This window comes from Candoia aspera, chromosome 10 (genome assembly GCF_035149785.1).
Source record: "Candoia aspera isolate rCanAsp1 chromosome 10, rCanAsp1.hap2, whole genome shotgun sequence".
Lineage (NCBI taxonomy): Eukaryota > Metazoa > Chordata > Lepidosauria > Squamata > Boidae > Candoia > Candoia aspera.
Window position 1 is genome coordinate 8,115,241 of NC_086162.1, and position 21,256 is coordinate 8,136,496.

Consider the following 21,256-nt stretch of genomic DNA (forward strand, 5'->3'; position numbering starts at 1 on the left):
TGGGAGATCACGATTTACTTAAAAAATTAGTTCAAATTCGGGCAACTTCTCCTTAAAGAGGTAAGTCTGTTTCTTTATTTTTCATTTAAGAACACTGTTAATGCGTATATACAGGCCTACCCATGAAATGAATAATAATTATTTTGTAACTTCTGGCCCATATTTGAGCCTGAATGTGCAGGGTTCCCCGAGGCCTGAAAAATATTTCCAGGGTTCCTCCGGGGTCAAAAGGTTGAGAAAGGGTGATTTACATTATCGTGTTTTTCTAAAAGTCTCCAATGGCTTAAGTCAGAAACTTCCTCCTATTCCGCCAGGTTCCCTTGTAATGTTAACTGGAAGCTCCCCTGCACATCTGACAGCTCTCAGTTTGGTATACTATTAATAATAAATTCCTCTTTAACTTTTATTAGCTTGGTAAGATCCTGATCAGAATTTTTTTTTTAATGTGACACCTCCCAAGTTGATAAAAAAAAAAAACAACCTCCAGGGTTCCAATTTTCAACCTACAGTTTGCATATTGTGCAAATTGGCTGTGCTGATGCTCCCCCAGCTTGAGCCCCACAGCCATGCAGGCTGGGTCTATGCACTGTATGGAGATAAAAGGATTGTCTTGGCTTAATGGGCTGTGAGAAGCAGTCATGGTGGTTCATAGTTTATGGCTTAGTCTGATGTGTGATTCCCACCAGTTGCATCTTATTCAGCAAATCATGGCTTTGTATGATGTGTGAAGTGAGTCAGGATGGCTGGCTGGGTTCACACCTTTTAAGTCATGCTTTCTTTAACAATGGTTTATTGACTAAGCTACAATTTGGTTCACACATCATACACAGCTATAGGCCAGGTTTTTCAAATCACAAAGGTCAAATTCATGCAACACTTTGAGTCCAACTTAAATTGTATTATAGGTTGGCATTTTGTGTGAATCCAGTCATCAAAGTTGGTAAACATAGTTTGCAGTTTAGTATGTTGTCAGAACTGGGCCATTATGACATTCAACGAACCCACTCAGCATTCTAATCCTTGGCTGGGTTCCTGGAACACACTGCATCCTAATTTGTTCTGTGGCTTATTCTACAAACCCATGCACCTTGGTTTGGAAACGATAATTCAGGGTTGTGCTGCCAATCTAGCCCTCTGCCATTTAGTTAATAAATCATGGTTAAGCAAAGCACATCTTCATGAGTTTTAAACATGGTGCACGTTATAAAAACGGAAGGTTATGCGAGCCATTAGAACGGTTAAATGTTTTCAAAATCCATTGGCTGGAAGACGAACAGGAGATACAAAGCGCCCCTAAAAATATCACCGTCTCTTCCTCCTGCTGCTGCTGCTCTCGTCTTTCCTGCCAGCCTGCGTGCATCTATGCTGATAACTGGTCAGCTTGTTATTTTAAGACCAAGAATCCTAATTAAATAATTGGTGTGCTTGAAGAGGGAGAAAGGCTCAGCGCACCCATTGCAGGAAACTGCCCGGTTCTGCTCCACCGTTCAGATATTTTCCCAAGGTTTAGGCAGAAACATCGTGCCCATTTGGGCCTGTGGTTCCCCAAATCACATCACTTCTGCCAGGGGTGAGCATTGCCAACCGATGGAGATGGGGAGGAACAGTCTGGTTCGCTTTGGTGCCTTTATTTCCATGGGATGCTCCCAGGCTGCACTCTGAAGATCCCGCTGGGGTTAAAGGCAGAGAAACAGGTGAAAGTTGGCAGGATTCGGGGATGAGAAATGTGCCACGTGTTCCTACTTGGGGATTAGACATAGCTGTGAGCACTGAGAAGAGGTTTGGCAACTCCCAGAGGAAACAGTAGTGCCCCCCCACCCCTGTCTTGCTCAGATTATTTTTAGGAACATCCAATGCTGGATCCCAAGAGTTGGCAATCCTACTGGAGTTTATTCCAGCTCTGAACTATAGCATGAAAATAGATTTTGCTCAGCTTGAGCACTAGTGTAAAAAGGAGGTGAGATCTCCTGAACCCCTAAGATGGGACAAGCAATCTACGGTCCTATGGGTATTAATGAACTACAGTTCCCATCTTCCTTCCTCTCTGGCCACACTTCCAAGGAATGTAGGGAGAATTTTGCAGGGCCCAAACTGCTATGTCAACAGGTATAGCAATGACACACATACTACATCTGAAGCCCCTTTGTCCACCTCAAATCTGAATAATTTACGCCTCTCCTGCATCTCTGTCATACAGATCTTGAAGATGCAAGAATCTTGGCCACCAAAACTGTTCAGACAGACAGCTTTCTGATGCCTCTCCCTGACTCAAACATCCCACAAAGCCATAAGTTGGTTTGTTGGGTGGAAGTTCACATGATGTGTGAACCCACATCGTCGTTCATGTTTAATGCAGGCATGAGCAATCAAGTCTTTACCCTGATCAAAAATTAAAGCCTGGGTTTTCTGCTACTTAACAGTCTGGGTTTTCTGCTATTTGATACCAGATAGTTTTTTTTAAAAAACCAAGAAAATTCCCTTCCAAATAACAGGAAAAGAAATGAAAATCCCAGCCCTGATCACTTTTGTGACAATCTCACCCACCCAGCTTGGATCATCACCCCTTTCAATGAATCCTCCCTCAAACAGCAAAGCTTATTCACTCAAATGTACCCCATTCCTGTCTTAGTGTGAGGAAGCCAGCCCCTTATGGGTTGTTCAGCCCAGACTGATTAAAATAGGGGCCATCAGATCTGAGCTACAAATATCCAGATGACCACTGGATGGCAGTATTTCCTACTTTTCGTCTGCCATCTAGTGGTTCTCCATATATCTGCAGCCTAGATATAGCAGTGCTAGTTAAAATAAACCATAGTGCAGGGTGTGAGCTTGGGCAATTATAAAACACCGTAGGACATGAGGATACCAAGAGCAGGAGATATACCAGGGTGACCCTCAGTTAGCCTTCAACTTCTAAATTCTAAACTTCCATAGAAAGTTAACACACTGAGTTTGGATTACCTTGGCTGAAGGGAACCCATGGAGTAACAAGGACCATATCTGGGACAGCTAAACTCAGAAGGTTAGTTTCTGATTCATTGCGCCATGGAACTCCAGGAAATTAAACCCCGGCTTAGTAAAATATGGGTAAGTAGGTTATTTAGACACCCTTGTGGATTAAGATGAGGGATTGTAGAATTCTTTCAAAATCAGGAAGGTCACCCTTAATATGTTATAGGGCATTAACATAATTTTTTTAAAAAAAAATTAGGAATCAGAAGTTTGCTTTGAGTCACCCACTGTATTAAACCATAATGTGATTTGCTTGGTTTTAGTTTAGTGTGTTGCATGAACCCACCCATTAAACCATGTCTTAGTCCTGATTTCACACATTGGTTTGCTGACTCATTTGCAGTTGGTTTGCACAGCATCCTAAGTCATAAATCCTGGTTACAAACCCTAATGGCAGGACTCATATAAAACGCTAAACTGCAAGCAAGCCACTGTTTGGCCAAGTGCAAAATGTGGGCCTGGCCATCATTGACACTTTCCACAGCCTGTTGTTTTTCTCGCAAGGCTTCAATGCAACGCAGACGAAGGACATGCAGATGAACACATACGTGTGCGCATGTCTGTCTACCCTCGAGCACTTGGATCCTGTTGCCAAGAAAACAGCAGGGCCCAGTCAAGCCATCCTGAGAACTCCACTGAAAGAAGACTCTACCTTAGATCAGTGTTTCTCAGCCTTGGCGACTTTAAGACCTGCGGACTTCACCTCCCAGAATTCCGCAGCCAGCTATGCTGGCTGCGGAATTCTGGGAGGTGAAGTCCGCAGGTCTTAAAGTCGCCAAGGCTGAGAAACACTGCCTTAGATACTACAGACCCCAACCAGTGAAAGCCATGCCTGCATTCACACAAGCCACTTAACACTGTTTCTAATGAATCCATTTTTGGACGTTGCATCAGGCGTGGGACTGTTCTGAGTTCAACCCCTGCTCTAAGCCCCGCCCCACAAAGCCAAGCCAAACTGAGTGCAGCGAATGCACCCCCGCCCCGCGCAGCTCGCCCCAGCGCCTCCCCCAACCCCCAGGGGCTGATCCCTGCAGGTTTTGCCCACGTCCTTCTGCCTGGGCGCTCAGGCAGCCGCCGCCTCACCTTGTGCAACCACTGGGTGTTGTTCTGCAGGACGGTCTCCAGCTGCTGCAGTCGCTGGACCGGCCACTGGGCTTCGGCGATGGACGGCGCATCCCTCTGGAGCGAGTTGGACACTTGGTACGGGGCGGCGGCGGGGGCGGCAGGGGCAGCGAGAGGGTCGCAGCCGCCCACCTCCGGCAGCAGGAACGTATAGGTGCAGGATCCGTGTTGCAGGCGGTGCTGGAGGCGCTCTGGGGGCGCCTTCCCCTTGGGCGGGGAGCCCAGCACCCCCGGCTCTATTCCGGCCCAGGCGGGCAGCAAGAGATACGCCAGGACCCTCCAGCTTCCCATCCTGGCCTCCCTCGGGGGACCTGCGAGCAACCGCCTCGGGGCGCAACTCCGGGCGTCCGGCGCGCCCGAGTCTGCTGCCTCCTGCGAGGTCCGGACGCCCCGCGATCTCCGGCTCCCCGCCTCCTGCGTGCAATTGGAGGCTGGCGGGGGCTGGAGCCCTCCCAGACTCCCCGCCCCTTCCCGCCCCCGCCGTCCTGTGCCCCCCTGCTGGCTTTTGGAAGGTCGCCGGGCTCGCTTCGCTGGCTGAGTCGAGCGAGCGCCGCTTCGCAGGAGGGCGTTACAGCGCCGGGACGCGCGCTCCGAATCAACAGCGCCTGGAGCGCTGCGCTGCTCTCCGGCGAGCGATGCCTGGCAGCCTGGAGCGGGCAGGAGCCGTCGGGGAGTCAGGATGTGGCTGCGCGGAAACTTTCCCGAGTTTGGGGGCGAAGGAGGAACTCGAGAACCCTCCCCTCCCCGTCAGAAATGATGGGACGGGAGAAAACTGAACGACAATCCTTAGTATATTATTTATAGCAAGGCTTATGGTGGCAATCCTAAGCTGTCTCACCAGGTTATAAGATCCGTTGAACTCAGTTGGACTACCAAATTGGTTTCTGTGAAGGTTGCTCAGCTCCCCAGCAGCATCTAGGAGACCTTGGCTGGGCTGGAAAAAGCTAAGCGGGATTGGACCGGTTTTAATGTTTGGATGGGAAACTTACTCACCTGGAAGTCCCAAGGTCGTAGGCTAGGAAGTTGAAACTTTCCAGAAAAAGGTGGTGACCAACCACTTCTGCACTGTTGCCAAGAAAACTGTGTGGACCTTTTGTGTAATAATAGGATTTGAGCTTGACTGGAGGAATTTAAAATGGGATTCCACTACAGTTCAAAAAGCAGTGCAAGCTGTGGCCCAGAGTCAGCCCTCCCAGGTAAACCAGACAGGAAACATGATGAGATAAGCTAATTCTACTTTATTATAAGGCTACATTAACAGAATCTTGCAAGTCTGAAAGAACAACATCCCACCCTCCCTATTTACCACCAGAGTAGTTAGTGTGGGTCCTTCCTCAGTTTCTTTCTCTGGATATTATGCAGCTGTGGGCTCCTTTCTCTTTTATCTGCGTGTCATCTCTTCCCCCCATCTTCCATGATCACCCTCACATTCCATCATGCCCAGTCCCTCAGAAGTAGTTGAACCTGATGCCTGAAATACTGAGAGCCAAGTGTGTCACTGAATCACTACCCTACCCTCAGCTGGATCTGGAATCACAAAAAGGGAATAAAATAAATTGCTTGTACCTCCCCAACCACACTCCGTATTTCACGATGTAGATATTTGTCCAAACAGCCTCCAACCCCCAGCAGTTTCTATGGGAGGTGGTGCTGCAGAGCTGTCAAGCCCCCTTTCTTCTTGAAAGACCTGCTAAAGCAGCTGAGGTCAGGAGCTGAGAAGTGGGAGAAGGCCAAATTCCCAAACGGGGAGAAGGACCACTCACAAGCTCTACCAGAGCTGCACAATGTTGCAAAGAATATATTAGCTGTAAGAGGAAGACCTTCAATGCGATGGATTGATACAATTACCGCAACAATGGATGCAAACATTGGAACAGCCAGGCATGTGGCGCAAGACCAAACAGCATTTCGTTCTGTTATACATGGGGTCGCCATGGGTCGTAAATTATCAACCACAGGGGGGCCAACTAAAAACCGAATCAGCTCTCAAAACTAGCCAATGTTATGTGGACACACATGTCTGATCCAGAGCTGGTTCCAAACTGGTTCAGAATTACTTTGAAGCAATGCTCATACTTTACACAGCGTATTCCTCAGTCTTTTACCTGTTTCCTCATGAATCTGCCTGGGGCAATGAAACCCAGGCCTCTTGATTCTGGGAAATGTGATTCATCCACATTTCTGCGTTCTGAGACTTCAGCAGCCATGACCCACAAACTTCTTAGTCACTAGGATTAGAAGCTGGATGTTTTGCTGAAAATCGCAGAATTCTGTGTAACTCTATTTAGGCTTAAACTGAGGAAGAATAATTCATGCTAGACAACCCGTGACCCATTAGGTCATTTTTTCAGAGATATTTCCTTACCAGATTCCTCAATGCCTTCAACAATGGCAGAGCTTCTAATGTACTGGAAAAGTTCTTAAAAATTCAGGGAGAAATTTAGAGATGCATCTGCCTTAAAGGTAGCCCATGTTGAACTGTATAGCCCAGTCAAACATCAGGAGTTGACCACAGGAAATGTTTTATGACATTTGGCATTATGTCATACAATGTGTCATGATCATTTTTATGTCATAAAATGCTTTATAAAATTGCCAAATTTCAATTCCACGGGAGTCAGGGGTCCCGGATTTTGGATGTATTCTGTAAGTTAGCCCATTTGAGGTACCTTGGTTCAAGAATTGCTGGCCTATGCCGCACCATTGCACCCAGTTAAAGGTTACAAAGTATCAAACAGACACGAGAGTTTTAGTAGGATACAGATATATCTTGACATCCCAAACATGTCGGTTCCACTTCAGACATTCACATATTCATCTTGAAGGGGATTCTAAGCATGTTCAGTTAGTCTGTCATGCTCGCAACTGTTGCTGCTATCAAAACATCTTTTAACCTGTGAAATGTTCTCAACAGGTGTGCCTTTGGAGTGTGGGGTGAGTTACATAGAGATCTCCCCAGTAAACCTTCATAATTTCTGCAGAATAATTCAGTAGAACTTCCCTATTAACATTCTGGCTAGTTAACCAAACCATAGAGGTAAAGGTAAAGGTTTCCCTTGACATTAAGTCCAGCTGTGTCCGACTCTAGGGGGCGGTGCTCATCTCCGTTTCAAAGCCGAAGAGCCGGCGTTTGTCCGTAGACACTTCCGTGGTCATGTGGCCAGCATGACTACACGGAACGCCGTTACCTGCCCGCCAAAGCGGTACCTATTAATCTACTCACACTGGCATGTTTTCGAACTGCTAGGTTGGCAGGAGCTGGGACTAGCAACGGGAGCTCACCCCGTCACGTGGATTCGAACCGCCGACCTTCCGATCGGCAAGCTCAGCAGCTCAGCGGTTTAACCCGCAGCGCCACCGCGTCCCATACCATGCCATAATGTCATTTGGTTTGGGTAGGGTTCATGGCTTATCTGTAAGCCCTATCATTCTGGTTTATAACTCAGGGTTAGGGTTTATTTATTTAGTTAGTTAGATTTGTACTGGCCTTTGGGTGGCTAACATCTAATAAAATGCCATAACATCCCATGAACTCCTGCTAATCTTGCAACCCCCATGCCTGGGAAGAGAGTGTTGTCTGAACCCAGTCAGTTACAGTTTATCAAATAAACCCTAGCTTAGTGCAAAGTGTGAAGCCAGCCATTCTGAACGCAGGACACTTCACATGGCAACTGTTCAGCATTGCTTCATGAAAGCAAGCCAGAGTCCTTGCTGTGTCATATCTTGAACTGGAAGACTTTCCACTTGAAATTAGATTTGGTAAATTGCATTCTTTGAGTACAATTTGTTTACTTAGAAAAATATTTCAAAAGCAAAGCCAGAGGCACTCTTCTTTCCTGCAAAGGTCAGTCTGGACTTATTAATTCCAGTAAATATTTATGGCTCCGACCCAGGGAATCCCAAACTGATTGGCATTCCCTTCCTTCCTTCCTTCCTTCCTTCCTTGTCTTTTTTCTTACATGAGAAAATTACAGACTTTTTGGTCTGGGGTGGTGACAGCTGGTTTAGTAATGTGTGGCTTACTTTTTAATCTTCATTATGGGGAAAGGACGGAAGGGACCCAGGTTCAATCCACCCAGGGGCATCTGGAGCAAGACTTAAAAAACAAGACGGCACCCATGAGAGTGTGATCAAAGTCCTGCCCCGTTTTACAAGTGTTGCGAGACACATAAAAAAGGGGTGGGGCTTCAATTGAACAGTCGTGGGCACCATTGTGACTTTTTTTACTTCCACTCATGGATGCACCTGAATCCACCTTCAGTCACGGAATTTCACTGGTGACTTTGAGCTGGTCCCCATCTCTGGCAGAGGTGCTCTGTATCCAGCCTTAAGTTCTCAGAGGAACCACCAGATACAAATTTAGTGCACAAATGAGTAAAATAAATACTAGCCTCCCCCAGCCTGGTGCCTCAGATGTGGTAATAGTGAAACTCCAGCTTGGCTGTCCATTCTGGGTGTTCTATATCCCCAAAGGTGACAGTTTGCTGAAGACTGCTCCCTACAGTACTTGCATTTCCCTACTGCCAATGCTGGAGAAGAGACAATAAAGAGCTGAATTCCTGAAACAATTTCTGGACCAGGTGGGCCAGACACTGCAAGGTTTCCAGTAATGCTACTTTATTGTTGTTATTCAAGATTAACAGAATCATGAAAGCCTCTCCAAGTTTTTCTCTGTTCCATCTAATACTAAACAATATCAAGGCAGGGTTATTAGGAACTTTTTTCTTGTGCCTGATTCAATCTCTGGACTGCGTAATCACTTCTCCAAGTCTTTCAATGGTTTGTCCCTTCCTTCTCCCCCTCCCCCTTAATGGTTCCTTCACATTTTCCCCCAAGTCATCTCTAAATTCCCTTACAATTTGCATAGTTCCCCTGTCAACTGCTGCATCTTTCATCAGGACCTCTTGGCATTGCGTATGAAGGTGTGAGACCCAGGTTCAAGTCCCTACTCAACCCTGGAGCCCATTGGGTGATTGGTGTTGGAACTGATGATTATGCAATCTGGTTAGTACGGTATGATTCAAGAGTGTCTGTAGGTGTTGAGACAAAAGTCAAGATGGTGGCTGTGAGCATGAGATCTTGGTCGCCATCTTGTTTTTTTTTACCCTCCTCCTGTTGATGACCTTGAAGTTATTTTTCAAGAAGGAGAGAAGAATATTTTGCTGTCTGCTGCACTTGGTTCTTGGCCCAGGTGAGATCATTCCACATAATGCTTTTTTCCCCCCCTTTTTTCCTTTTGATTTTGGAAAGCCTGCCATGATGACTCTTCATCTCAAGCCAAACGCCGAAGGCATCAAAAGCACAAAAGCCTTTTTGACTTGGGTGGACTATAAAGGAGGAGAGGGGGTGGAATGGAATTTTAATTCTAAACAAAGAAAAAGGCAAGGTCTACCTTTTCACAAGGGCCAAACCACAAGGCCAAGTAGTGTGGGAGATCTGTGCTTTGCATCTGGATCTTTTCCGATCTGGGATTTATAAGGATGCGCTGCACAAGAGGTGTGCTCCTCTGAAGGATGGTGGGAACACAGTATGCATTATAGTATTTATTGTTAGCATTAGTTACACAGTATTAATTATAGAACAGGGGTGTTGTAAGTGTGCCATGCTAGCGCCCTGCAAAAAGTTGGCTGATTCTTCACAGGCAGATGGAAAAGGACCAGTTCCGTTCAAACCACCATCTATGACACGGCAATATTTCATTAAACGGCTCAGCAACACGACACCTAACTGCGAGTGCTGGTTCTCACACCGATGACAAAGTTAGCAGCCATTACAAAATGACCCACAGATACAGGCTGTCCCATTCTCTCAAAAGAAGCAGGCTTCCCCCCTCCCCCAAAATCCAAGAGAAAGAATAAGAAACTAACTACCTTGACTCGCCTATATATTGGCTTCTAATTTGAAAGTAAAATATAGGTCAACATTCTTATCTTGTTACTTTGACTTCTTCCATAATAAATCATACAAATATGAGCAACAACGGTGTTATTCCTCGGATTGATTTTTTTTTAACTGTTACTCTTAGACATCCTCAGATCCTTAAGAGGCACTTCCATGCCTCCCTTGCAAAGCTCCTTAACAACTCATCAGAAAAATGTGAAAACCTCCTGCAGAGATCTCACCAAGTTTCATTAATTTGGGAGGATCTGCGTGAGATCTCTCCAGATTTTGTGGGTTATGAAATGGGCCCTGGTCAAGCTGCTAGAGGAGATGATGGGGCCTGAAGCCAGAAAGGCTTGCCATTTCCTGGCCAAGGGTATCGTCTGTATGCAGGATGCAACTACTTCTGCCCATCAGAAACCCAAGAATGAAACCGTGTTTTATGGTAGGTGAGTTTAAATAAAGTTTTTTTTTTTAAAAAAGCATGCAACTAGTCAGAAGTAGTAACAACCTATCTTTGGATGACTTGCTTCATTACTTCTAAACCAGACAGGTGACTTGGAAGCTGATAGTATTAGCAGCCTTTCTCAGCCTTTTGACCGTGGAGGAACCCTTGAAATATTTTCCAGGCCTTGGGGAACCCCTGTACATCCAGGCTCAGATATAGGCTGGAAGTCACAAAACTGATATATTTGTTTCATGTGTGGGCCTGTATATCTGCATTAACAGTGTTCTTAAACTAAAAATAAAGAATGAAACTGACCTCTTGAATGTGAAGTTGCCTGCATTTTAAATAATTTTTTAAATAAAACATGATCTCCCAGGGAACCCCTAGTGGCCTCTCATGGAACCCTAGGGTGCCATGGAACCCTGGTTGAGAAACCCTGGTATTAGCATGCCACAGGAGATTGCTAGAACCTGGTTTGGAAGGTAAACATGGTTGAGTTCTAGTTAGTACTTCAATATGAAAGCACCAGGATATTCCACAACTGTGAGCTAAAATGGGGCCTTGAAAAGACATCCCAGAAGTCAATCCTCAGCCATTTCTGTCCTGCTGCCAAGACAATTGCATGGATATGTCCATATACTCACTAGGATTTAAGTTCAACTCAAGGGCAGCCTAACTATTTTTTCTTACAATTTTGTGGCCACTGAGGTGGTCAGCAACAGCCAGTCACTTGATTAGAAGACGATTCAGATCAACCCTAAAGCATTGCTTGGCTTCTTTTCAATATTTTTCTCCAGCCTTTCAGAGCAAAACAGCCTCCCACGGTGGCTTGTATAAGGTACAACTTTGCATTTCAAGCAGTTTTTCATTTGAAAAACAACAGCGAAACTATCTCACAAATCAGGCTGACAGTTATAGAAAACTGTTTCAGATAACAAAAAGGCAGCCCTTCAAACCAGAACATTGGCCCATCATCCAAACTAATAAGTCAACTAAAAGTAATTGGAATCTGAACCGATGAGGAGGATCTTGTCCAATTTCCCATTAAGTGTAGCTTTCCTACATGTTGTGCTGCAGTTGACCTTAAACAATCAAATTTAGATATGAGAATGGCACGGTATGGTGGTAGGACTTAGTTTGGCTAGAGCTAGAAAAAATTACCAGTTTGGTACCTTCACGGTTGAGGATCTGAGATAGGCTGGGTTCAAATGCTGCCTTTTTGCTCATCGTGTGTGACACACATAAAAAACAGACAGAACTCCCAGTGTGTCATCGCAGCCACCTTATTGACTTCTTTTATCACACTCTGCCCATGCCCCTGTTCTGAATTATTTTCAGAGTGTCTACAGTCCCATGGGACATCTCACTAGCCTTAAAGATGTGGAATACTGTTACACACACGAGCTCCCAGGTTCGGCTTATGGTCACTCACTCACACACTCACAGCCTGTTGAGGCACGCGGATCTTGTCAGCCCCCAGGCTTTCTCCCTGGGTTTTCCAGATAGGTGCAGCTTGAGCAGACAAGACACACAGCCCGGATCAACAGCCGGGACGTAACTGGGGACACACACAAATGACTTTCAACCGAACGCTGAGGCACAACAGGTTCTTTGAAATACATGGAGACCCAGTGAATTTAAAGGAACAGCAAAACTTTACTGGTTACAAGGTGCATTGCTCTTTCTCACACGCACACACGCTCATCCACACTTGACGATGTCCAGCTAAGCTGCCAGGCGCTAGCTAGAGGGACGGAAGCCGCCGAGTCTGGATCCAAAGATGACTCAAGGAGTGGGCAGGCTTCAGGACCCCTTCTATCCCCAAAAGTCCTTGCTTTGTTGGTTCCCAAGACTGGCAGCTACTCTTGCCTTGTTAATTTACAAGGTTGGTAGCTGTTGATGGGATTGAGGGGTGGTTCTCCACGTGCTCAGGCCCAACTTCCTTTGCCTGGTTCAGGTGACATTTTTCCTTTGCTTCCTTAACAACTTGCTTCCTTCTTATCTACTTCCCTGAAGGGGTCTTTTAGACAAGTCCAAGTTTCCTGGCTTTTGTCCTCTCTGCCTACGTGCCTGCTCCATCTTTAGGTAATGGCAGTTTCAGCCTAGTCTGACAGTACCTAGACATGGATTTTGTGGGACAGGCCATTCTAATAAGAGAGGGGGGCTACCATGCTGTCTACCTTTAAAGGTCAGCATTGGGACATGTATTTTGTTGATTGGGTGTTTACCATGATGAGAATGTGTGGTATTGGTGGTTTGTGTCCAAATTAAGGCATTTCTTCATGTCCAAATTAAGGCATTTCTGCAAAAGAGATAAGCTAGGAAATGAAGGTCAGTAAAAGATGAACGTTCATGGATGATTATCTTGCCATGGAAAAGGGGCTTGTACCTCCCAATGACTCAGTGGGTTCCACTGTGGGGAAGATGGATTACAGAAGGAAATGGCAACCCCCCACCAGTATTCTGGCAAGCAAACCCAATGGGACCTCACAACCAGGCCTATGTCAATATGATACTTGAAGAGAAGGTCAGAAATTATCCAGTGAGCTAGCAGAGAAGCGCAGAGGAAAAGTATAGCTGGCGCTTGTGATGTGGCCAGAAGTGAAAGGGACATCTTAAAAGCAGAAGGAAAATTTGATCTTGTGGGAGATGTATACTTTGGCACCTGGAATGTTACAGCAATGAACCTTGGCCATGTTGGTGTGGTAGAGCAGAAATGTCAAGACTAAAATCTGATTTTCTAGGAAACAGCAAACTGAAATGGACAGAAATGGGTCACTTCAGAGGAGCCCCAAGTTTCTTAAGGGAGACAAGAAATGGGGAAGCCTTCATTATTTTCCCAAGTCAGCACTTGGATTCAACTCTCCAGATCATGGAATGATCTTGATTCCAATCCAAGGAAAGCCAGTCAAGGATACAGAAATCCAAGCCTATGCACCAACCACCGATGCAGAGGAAGTAGAAGATGAACCATTCTGTGGAGACCTGCAAGACATTGTTGATACAGTGTAGAGCAAGGGACATTATCCTAATTAAAGAAGACTGAAATATAAAAGTTGAATGTAAAATAACATCTGGAATAATGAGAAAATTTGCCCTCAGTGTATGAAACAAAGCCGGAGGCAGATTAAGAGAGTTCAGCCAAGAAAAGTAAATGTTTATAGCAAGTACCGTCTTCCAACAATCTAAAAATCAGCTCCACGCAAGGACATCGCTGGATGGACATCAAAATTAAACTCAGAGTGTGCTCTGCATTCAGAAATGGAGAACCTGTATTTATTCAGCAAAGCAAGAACTGGTGTTTCTGATGGATCATGAGCCACATGACTGCTTGATTTTTTTGACACCCACACCCACACCCACACTCACACATACACACACTCACTCACACACACTTACACACACACACAGTGGATGTCCCAGGGCCATTTCATACATCGCACAGTTGAAAAGTCAAGATCCCAACTGGGCAATTGGAAGAGAATCAAGGTAACCGTTCTCTCAGCCGAGTAATATCTGTCGCCAAGGGCTTATCTAGAAGGCCCTCAAGGGCACAGTGGGCACCTAAAATGTGATGGGTGAAGCAATTGCATCAGATTGCCATAGAAGCTCCTAAATGGAAGGAGAGTGCACCATGTGCAGGATATAAATAAGGAAATAAATAAGGGGAGGGGAGGGCTAAGGTGCTGGCAGAATAAACTTGCCCATTTCAATAGTAGTGTAACTAGAAATGCTGCACAATGGTATTTTCTCTTTATTTGTTGGTTGATTGATTACATTTATATTGCTCCTTCCTTCTGGAAGTTAAAGGCAGCACATGTGTGGGAAAATGTTTGTTTGGTTACCTCTCTCCAATATATACCCTGTATTTTCTGCCTGCCTGCCTGCCTGCCTGCCTGCCTGCCTTCTTTGTGTTTTAATCCTATTCTCCAAACCACCTAGAGTCATTCTGTGATTGAGGCAGCATGTGCTCCTAGGTAGATACTGTAAAAATAAGGATCTCCTTTGGTGCTGTCTTATCCTATTCCGAGCAACCTTGTGAAGGAGGCTAAGCGGAGAAATTGTGACTACCTAACTGCATTCTATGCCTCCCATGGCCAAGGGAATGAGTCTCTCCAGCCATGGTAAAGATAATACAGGAGGTCAGTGGTTATAGGTATAAGGTGCCAACTCTTTTGTCCTTGGAAGTAGCGAAAATGAAGTTTCCAACACCTTTTACATCATGGATCCCTTCCAAAATGTTCACAAAGAGCAACTTCTGTCCAGATAAGGAAACTCCTGATTTAAAATCTGCTCAAGCTGCAGAGAACTATTTCTCCAGTGACCTCTAAATCAAACTCATTAAGCTTGCCAAAATATTTGTATTTCAGGGATTTTAATGAGCGCAACTCTGCACACACACATCATTTAAAATTGAAAATATGCAGAGGCCAATGGTCCAGATGGGAACCAGCAATTTTGCAAGATTTTTCACCCAGAGGGCTGGGGGGAGGCTGGGATGGGTTGTTTAAAAGAAGGGCAATTGGCTAGTTTGCTCAGCTGATTTTAACTGGCTATGTAAAGAAAAGGCCTTCTGCTAGCAGATGATTCCAGATAGATGGGACAGTTCCTCCCGATCCTCAGCAGAAGAGGAAAGTCATGATAGGGGAAAAATAGGAAGGTTATCCCTGAAAGGTGAAGAGAGCAGAATTATTTATAAAATTCTGTGCACTAGGCAGAGCCATTGCACAGTAAAACCTTATTTAGGAGCACTGAGAAGTTCCCTATGGATGAGATATTGAAGAAAAGGATACACAGGATTAATTTGTTCTTATGCCATCCTCTATGATGAAAGATCTGTGCCTGTTCCTCCAGGCTCCCTGTCCTCCTTGTCCTAATTGACCAACATAGGGACTATACATTTACAGATTAAATGTGTACATGGGCTTCTTTTTTCTTCTTCCCGCCCCTTCCCTTATTCCTTGTGTGTTGCGTCTTTTCAATGGTAAGCTTGGAAACTGGGACTTACATTTGGCTGGTTTTTGTGAGCCACTCTGAGAGGCCCTTTCCTTTTTCGTTTTAGCACAGAGGGGCTCAGAGTGTTTTAGCAGAGCAATCGCAGATACACACGCAAAGCAGGCAGAGCTGAAGAAAAATGTATCGGCCTGGTTCATGCATTGCACTAATCCATGGCTTGCCTGAACAAGCAATTGAATAAATCACAACTGGCCAGGATTATGCATTCCGCAGCATCCACGGGGTGTGTGTGTGTGTGTGTCAAGATGGCAGGTGTGGCATCACAACACTGCGTCTGCCACCTTGCCAGTTTTAACACCCTCCATGGATGCTGCTGCACACATGTTAAAGCATAAATAATAGTTTTAAAGTGCTCAGGGCCGTAGACTTAGCCTGATGCTCAAATTCTACCCCTGTGGATTCTAAACCACTGTTTATGGCTTAGGGTGATACATGGACCCAGCCAGCGGGGTTTGTTTAATAAACCTTGCCTAAAATACACCATGGCTTAGTTCAACATGTGAATCCTCCAAAGGCCTTTTCCCAGGTTAATTTAAATGCAAACATTCTTCCTTACAAGTCTGGGCTTTCCATTAGTCTATCCTCTCCTGGCATACGCTACATCTCCTGGACACAACTCCCATAATCCCTAGCTACATTGCCTAGCCAGGGATGACAAAGATGTAGGATGCCAGTTGGAGAAAGCTGAATTTCAACACATCCCAGCAGCCAGGCGATATTCCCAGGATCATCTTTCTTACTTTAATACATAACATCCAAGCACTTGCTAGAAACTAAAACGATGGATGATTGTCAACCTGGGGGATTATGTCATGCGTGTTAACCATACATACTTTCTGCATGGCTGAGCTTCCACTCTTAATTTGGAAAGCAAGGCTGGCTATGATGGATTGGTCTTGGCTGCGATACATGGCCAAGTCTGGCCACCTCTCTCTGGAGTGACAGCCTGATTTTTGCAACATTTGCTGGGACTGTAATTGTGACCAACTGCTGGGAAGATGCCATCTCAGCATGGGAATTGATCTGGAAAGAGCTGGGAGCCAAGAGGAATGTCAGTGGGAGAGAAGGAATTCATGCTGGAGAAAGAATAGGAAGACCAGGATTGGAACAGCATCTTTCACAAAGTTCTTTAGCTGAGCCTAGATAACTTCAGATGAGAATTTATTAGACCGTTGCTCATGATCACCCTTAAATCAGGAGTCTGGAAGCCTTTTCCAACCAACAATTTTTTATTAAAATTCAGAAACTTTCATGAGCTTCAGCTTTACTCCTACTGTGACACCATCATGCCTGTATTCATGTTTTTTTTTTTTTTATGGGCTGGAAGTCGGTGCCTTCCATCTCCAACTCTCCTGTTTTTCCCATCACAGGGGTCATTATTCTTTACAGCGCAGTTTCATTTGGGAGGGAAAACCAAAAGGGATTTACCAACAGTGGTAAATCATCAGTGCTGACCGGGAAATAACTTGGACATAACTGACTAGACCAGCCTTTCTCAACCTTTTGACCCTGGAGGAACCCTTGAAATATTTTTCAGGCCTCGGGGAGCCCCTGCCCATCCAGGCTCAAATAGAGGCCAGAAGTTACAAAATTATTATATTTGTTTCATGGGTAGGCCTGTCTATATGCAAGAACAGTGTTCTTAAACTGAAAATAAAGGATGAAACTGACCTCTTTAATGTGAAGTTGCCTGAATTTGAGATAATTTTTTAAATAATTCGTGATCTCCCAGGGAACCCCTAGTGACCTCTCGCAGAACCCAAGGATGCCACAGAACCCTGGAGTAGGGAAATAACTGAGCCAAACACACTTTTTGTTTCACTTATCCTAATTCTTCAAAACTGGTAGAAGGGCAGGATTAAGAGGGTATTTGCTTCCTAGAAACACATGGGAATATTTTCCTCCAAAAGGCAGTTTGCAAACACCTCTGAAAGAGGACAATCACACCTAGGGCAGGTGTCCCCTATCGTTACAGTGACCGTACATCCTTTTATGATAAAGGACAGTCCTTCATTCCAGAAAGCTGCCCTTTAGATTTATTTATTTTTCAGAAACTCCCTTTTGTCCTTTATTTTCATCCTTTAACTCTTAAAGCACTTAATGCATTCATGTGAAAAATATGGAAATGGAATTGTCTTTTAAAAATAAATTTACATATACAGGTAGCCCTCACTTATTGAAGGTAATTGGGAGTGGGAACTCTGTCGCTAAGTGACGCAGTCATAAGGCACGATGTCAGGTGACTGTACCAATTTATGATGGTCGTTCCGGAAGTCCCAGTTGCTGTCGTTAGGCAAATCCTGCACAGTTGCAGTGTCCCATGGTCACATGATTGCCATTTGCGACCTCCTGCCGGCTTCCCCATCGACTCTGCTTGTTGGAAGCTGGCAGTGAAGGTCACAAACAGCGATCACCTGACTGCAGGATGCTGCGACATTGGAATCGTGAGCCGGTTGCAAGGGCACAAATCACAATCACGTGACCATGAGGACACTGCAATGGCCACAACTATGAGGACCTGTTGTACGCCACCCTCATTCAGCTCCATCGTAACTTCAAACAGTCACTGCATGAGTGGTTGCTAAGCAAGGACTCCCTGGACTGTTTGATTTTAGATATTCTTGTTAGAACATGCATTTTTGTAAAGTTCTTCTTGATTCTGCTCTTGAATTTTCCATGGAAAAGCAAAGTTATAAACCATTAAATTATTTTATCCTTAAGAACTTCTTTCAGATTTGCCCCCTTTTCAGGTTTGTCCTTTATTTTTTCCGAGAAAATGTGGTCACTGTACCTATATTCCTACCAACCAGCATCCTTCTGCGTGAGCCTCGCCCTCCAGCTGTCTGCAGGAGACGAGATCTTCTCTCAGGCAGCCCCTCCTCTAAGGAACCCTTTGGAAGGACACCTTTCAACATTTCATGGCTTGATAAAAGCAGGGCTGTTACGAGAAGCTACTCCAATGGATCTTCCCCCGTGTTTTTTGGTCCCTTTTCGCTCAGAAGCACAGCCAGAGGCAGCGTGCAAGGAAACCTGAATCCCAAGACCTCACAGGATTCCATTTAAATAATTTACCGCATCCTCTCTGGTTTTTCAAAACACAGGACCGTAGCTGGGGTGAAGTTTCCTCTCCGCAAGGCCCTGGGGACAACGGCCCTCACTGACCTTCCCCAAAAGATGCTCCTCCAACTCCATTTGTTTGACGGGGGAGTGGCTTGGCAGGCAGAGCCAGATGCTACAGGCTGCGACGAAATCCAGACCCCTTTCTCCTTCTTCTCCACTTCTGGTTCAAAGAGGCAGCTGGATCGGATGGGGTCTGACGGCCTTGGTGCCTTGTCTGCTTTCTTTTCTTGGCGCCAGGCACCAGGCCGGAGATGCAAGAAGGGACAGGCAAAAATCAACAAATGGACAACTCCGGAGGCCCCCAGGAGACAGTTAGCTGCTCTGGCTTTCTCCCCATCACACCTTTCCTTATAGCTATGGGTGGTGGTGGTGGTGAGAAAGACAGAGAGAGAGAGAGATGGGTTGTGAGATGGATTGCTGGGGGTGCCCTTGGCACTCAGGTCTGGCCAAGAGCACCCCAAGGAAAGAGACTTTGAGCTTCCACTTCCTCATGCCGTTGAGGAAGTTACAGTCTGCTCCCATGTTGTCTGTGAGTGCAAAAGGAGAATTTATGTCTGACCAAAGGAGGGAAAAGGGGCTAAGCCCTCTGCCAAATAGCTGGGGTTCTGTAATGGGATGTGGGAAAGACCTTGGGAGACTGGGCAAAGAGATGCTGCCTAGGGAATGGCCAGATAAGAGACAGCTGAGCCAACAGCTGGATAGTGGGTGGGGGAAGAGGCTCAGAAGGGACCCTCCCTAAGTTATCAGGCTATAAAGGAGACCACGGGAGAACTGTACTTTCAGACTTCTGTTAATGTAGCTTTACAATAAAGTAGAATTATCTTATCTGGTCGTGTTTCTCTCTGGTCTACCTGGTAAGATGGGCATTTTGTTCACAGATGGACACAACAGGACTGAAAGACATACCCCAGAGAATTAAAAAACCTCCTAAATAATAAAGAAACTTCCACTTTGGGTGCCTGCAAAGGATTCTGGCTACAGTACATCAATGGTGCTTTCCTCCAAGATCAGAGCTCACACATTCCTTTCAGGAGGAGAGAATGGGCTCACCCTTAATGATTTTTGAAGCCTCTGAAGAGTTTTCTGGATTAAGCCTGATGATAACGTGCTCAGGTTAAGCACATGAGGCGCAGAGCCTTCATTAGGTGAACCAGCCATTTGCAATACAAAGCATGGCTGCAGAGCATGTTTTCAGGAAGACTCCACATCTGGAGGGACAGACTGGGTTCATATGTACAATAAGCCATATCATTAACGTCTCTGTGTAATACGCCTTGATATTTTTACCCACTTTTCATCACTGAGATTAAATTCTGTAGCGGAGGGGTGGGGAGGGGAGAAACTGAAAACATTATAGCAACGGAAAATAATCTTGAAACACTTCAGTTAAAAAGTATTATTGTTCCACTTATCTGTAACTATATTTAAATATGGATTCGTTATGAATAATTAGTGATAATTAAAATTGTAATTATCCCTGCTCCTAGCTGATGATAATCAGTCATACGTCTCTGCCCTCAGCCATCCAAGTGATGCTGCTGAGATGCTTTGCCAATGCCTGCAGGCTGGATAGGCCTGGATGGGGAAAAACCAGCTGACTCACCTTGACAAGACTGAGTGAATGTAAGTTTTAGCCCCGCCACCCTCCGATCTGTAACTCGGCAGGGGCTGCAGCTCGAAGAGCAGGTGACAGCCGTGGCCAGGAGGCCATTTGTACCTGGTGCATCAACTGCAGCTGTTCCTGGACTGGGAGGCTTCGCTCACAGTGGCCCAGACCTTAGCTACCTCCTGTTTAGATTACTGTAATGCGCTTTACATGGGGCTGCCTTGAAAGCTGCAGCTGGTCCAGAATGCAGCAGCACAGCCAGTTTGGGGTGTTTCTTGTTATGCTGTATAAGCTGCACCAGCTCCCAATAGACTTCCAGGTGTGATTCAAGATGCTAGTTATCACCTACAGGTAGTCCTCGACTACAACCACAATTGGGACTGGAATTTCCATCATAAGTCGTTGCGGTCGTAAGCCGGGTCACCACACCAGACCTGATTTACGGCCATTTTAACGATGGCCATTAAGCAAATCGCAGATCGTTAAGCAAACCCAGCTTCCCCAATGGGCATTTTTTGCTGGAAAACGGCAAAATAAATAAACAAATAAATCGCAAAACACCATCATGCCAGTTGCCAAGCTCCCAAAATGCAATCATGTGACCGTGGGGTGGTGGTGCAATGTTTTGCGATGCTCAGAAGTGCTTTATGGGCTGTAAAGCACCCATTCTGAGGCTGTCATAACTTCAGACCATCGTTAAACAGTCGTAAGTCGAGGACTACTTGTATAAAGCTCTACATGACATTGAGCCAGGCTGTTTGTAGGGCTACCTATCACCCATCGTCTCTGCTCGCCCACCAGATCTAGCTCTTCCTTTCAATGGACCTAGGAGTAATGCCTTCTCTGTTGCAGGACCTGTGGAACAGCACCTCTCTGGAGATCTGTTAGTTAACTAACCCAACCTGTTCGTTTTTTTGCAAAATACTGAAGTCCTGATTGTTCTCCCAGGCCTTTGGGCCAGGAGCCAGCTGATGTTCTACTGTAAGTTGGAATTTGCTGTTGGCGACCTCAGACATTTATTATTGGGATTGTTTTAACGGTTGGTTTTAATG

The 21,256-nt window shown here is 45.5% G+C and overlaps 1 protein-coding gene and 1 long non-coding RNA gene across 2 annotated transcripts in view; both read right to left on the reverse strand.

Annotated features, from left to right (window-relative positions):
• Positions 1–4,547, reverse strand: part of LOC134503355 (angiopoietin-2-like) — a 37,938-nt gene extending 33,391 nt beyond the window's left edge. The window contains exon 1 of the mRNA XM_063312141.1: positions 4,096–4,547. Coding sequence (XP_063168211.1) covers positions 4,096–4,425 — 330 coding nt within the window. The 5' untranslated portion in view covers positions 4,426–4,547. The remainder of the gene's footprint in view (positions 1–4,095) is intronic.
• Positions 1–21,256, reverse strand: part of LOC134503360 (uncharacterized) — a 209,110-nt gene that overhangs the window by 166,540 nt on the left and 21,314 nt on the right. The gene's annotated exons all lie outside the window — the stretch shown is intronic.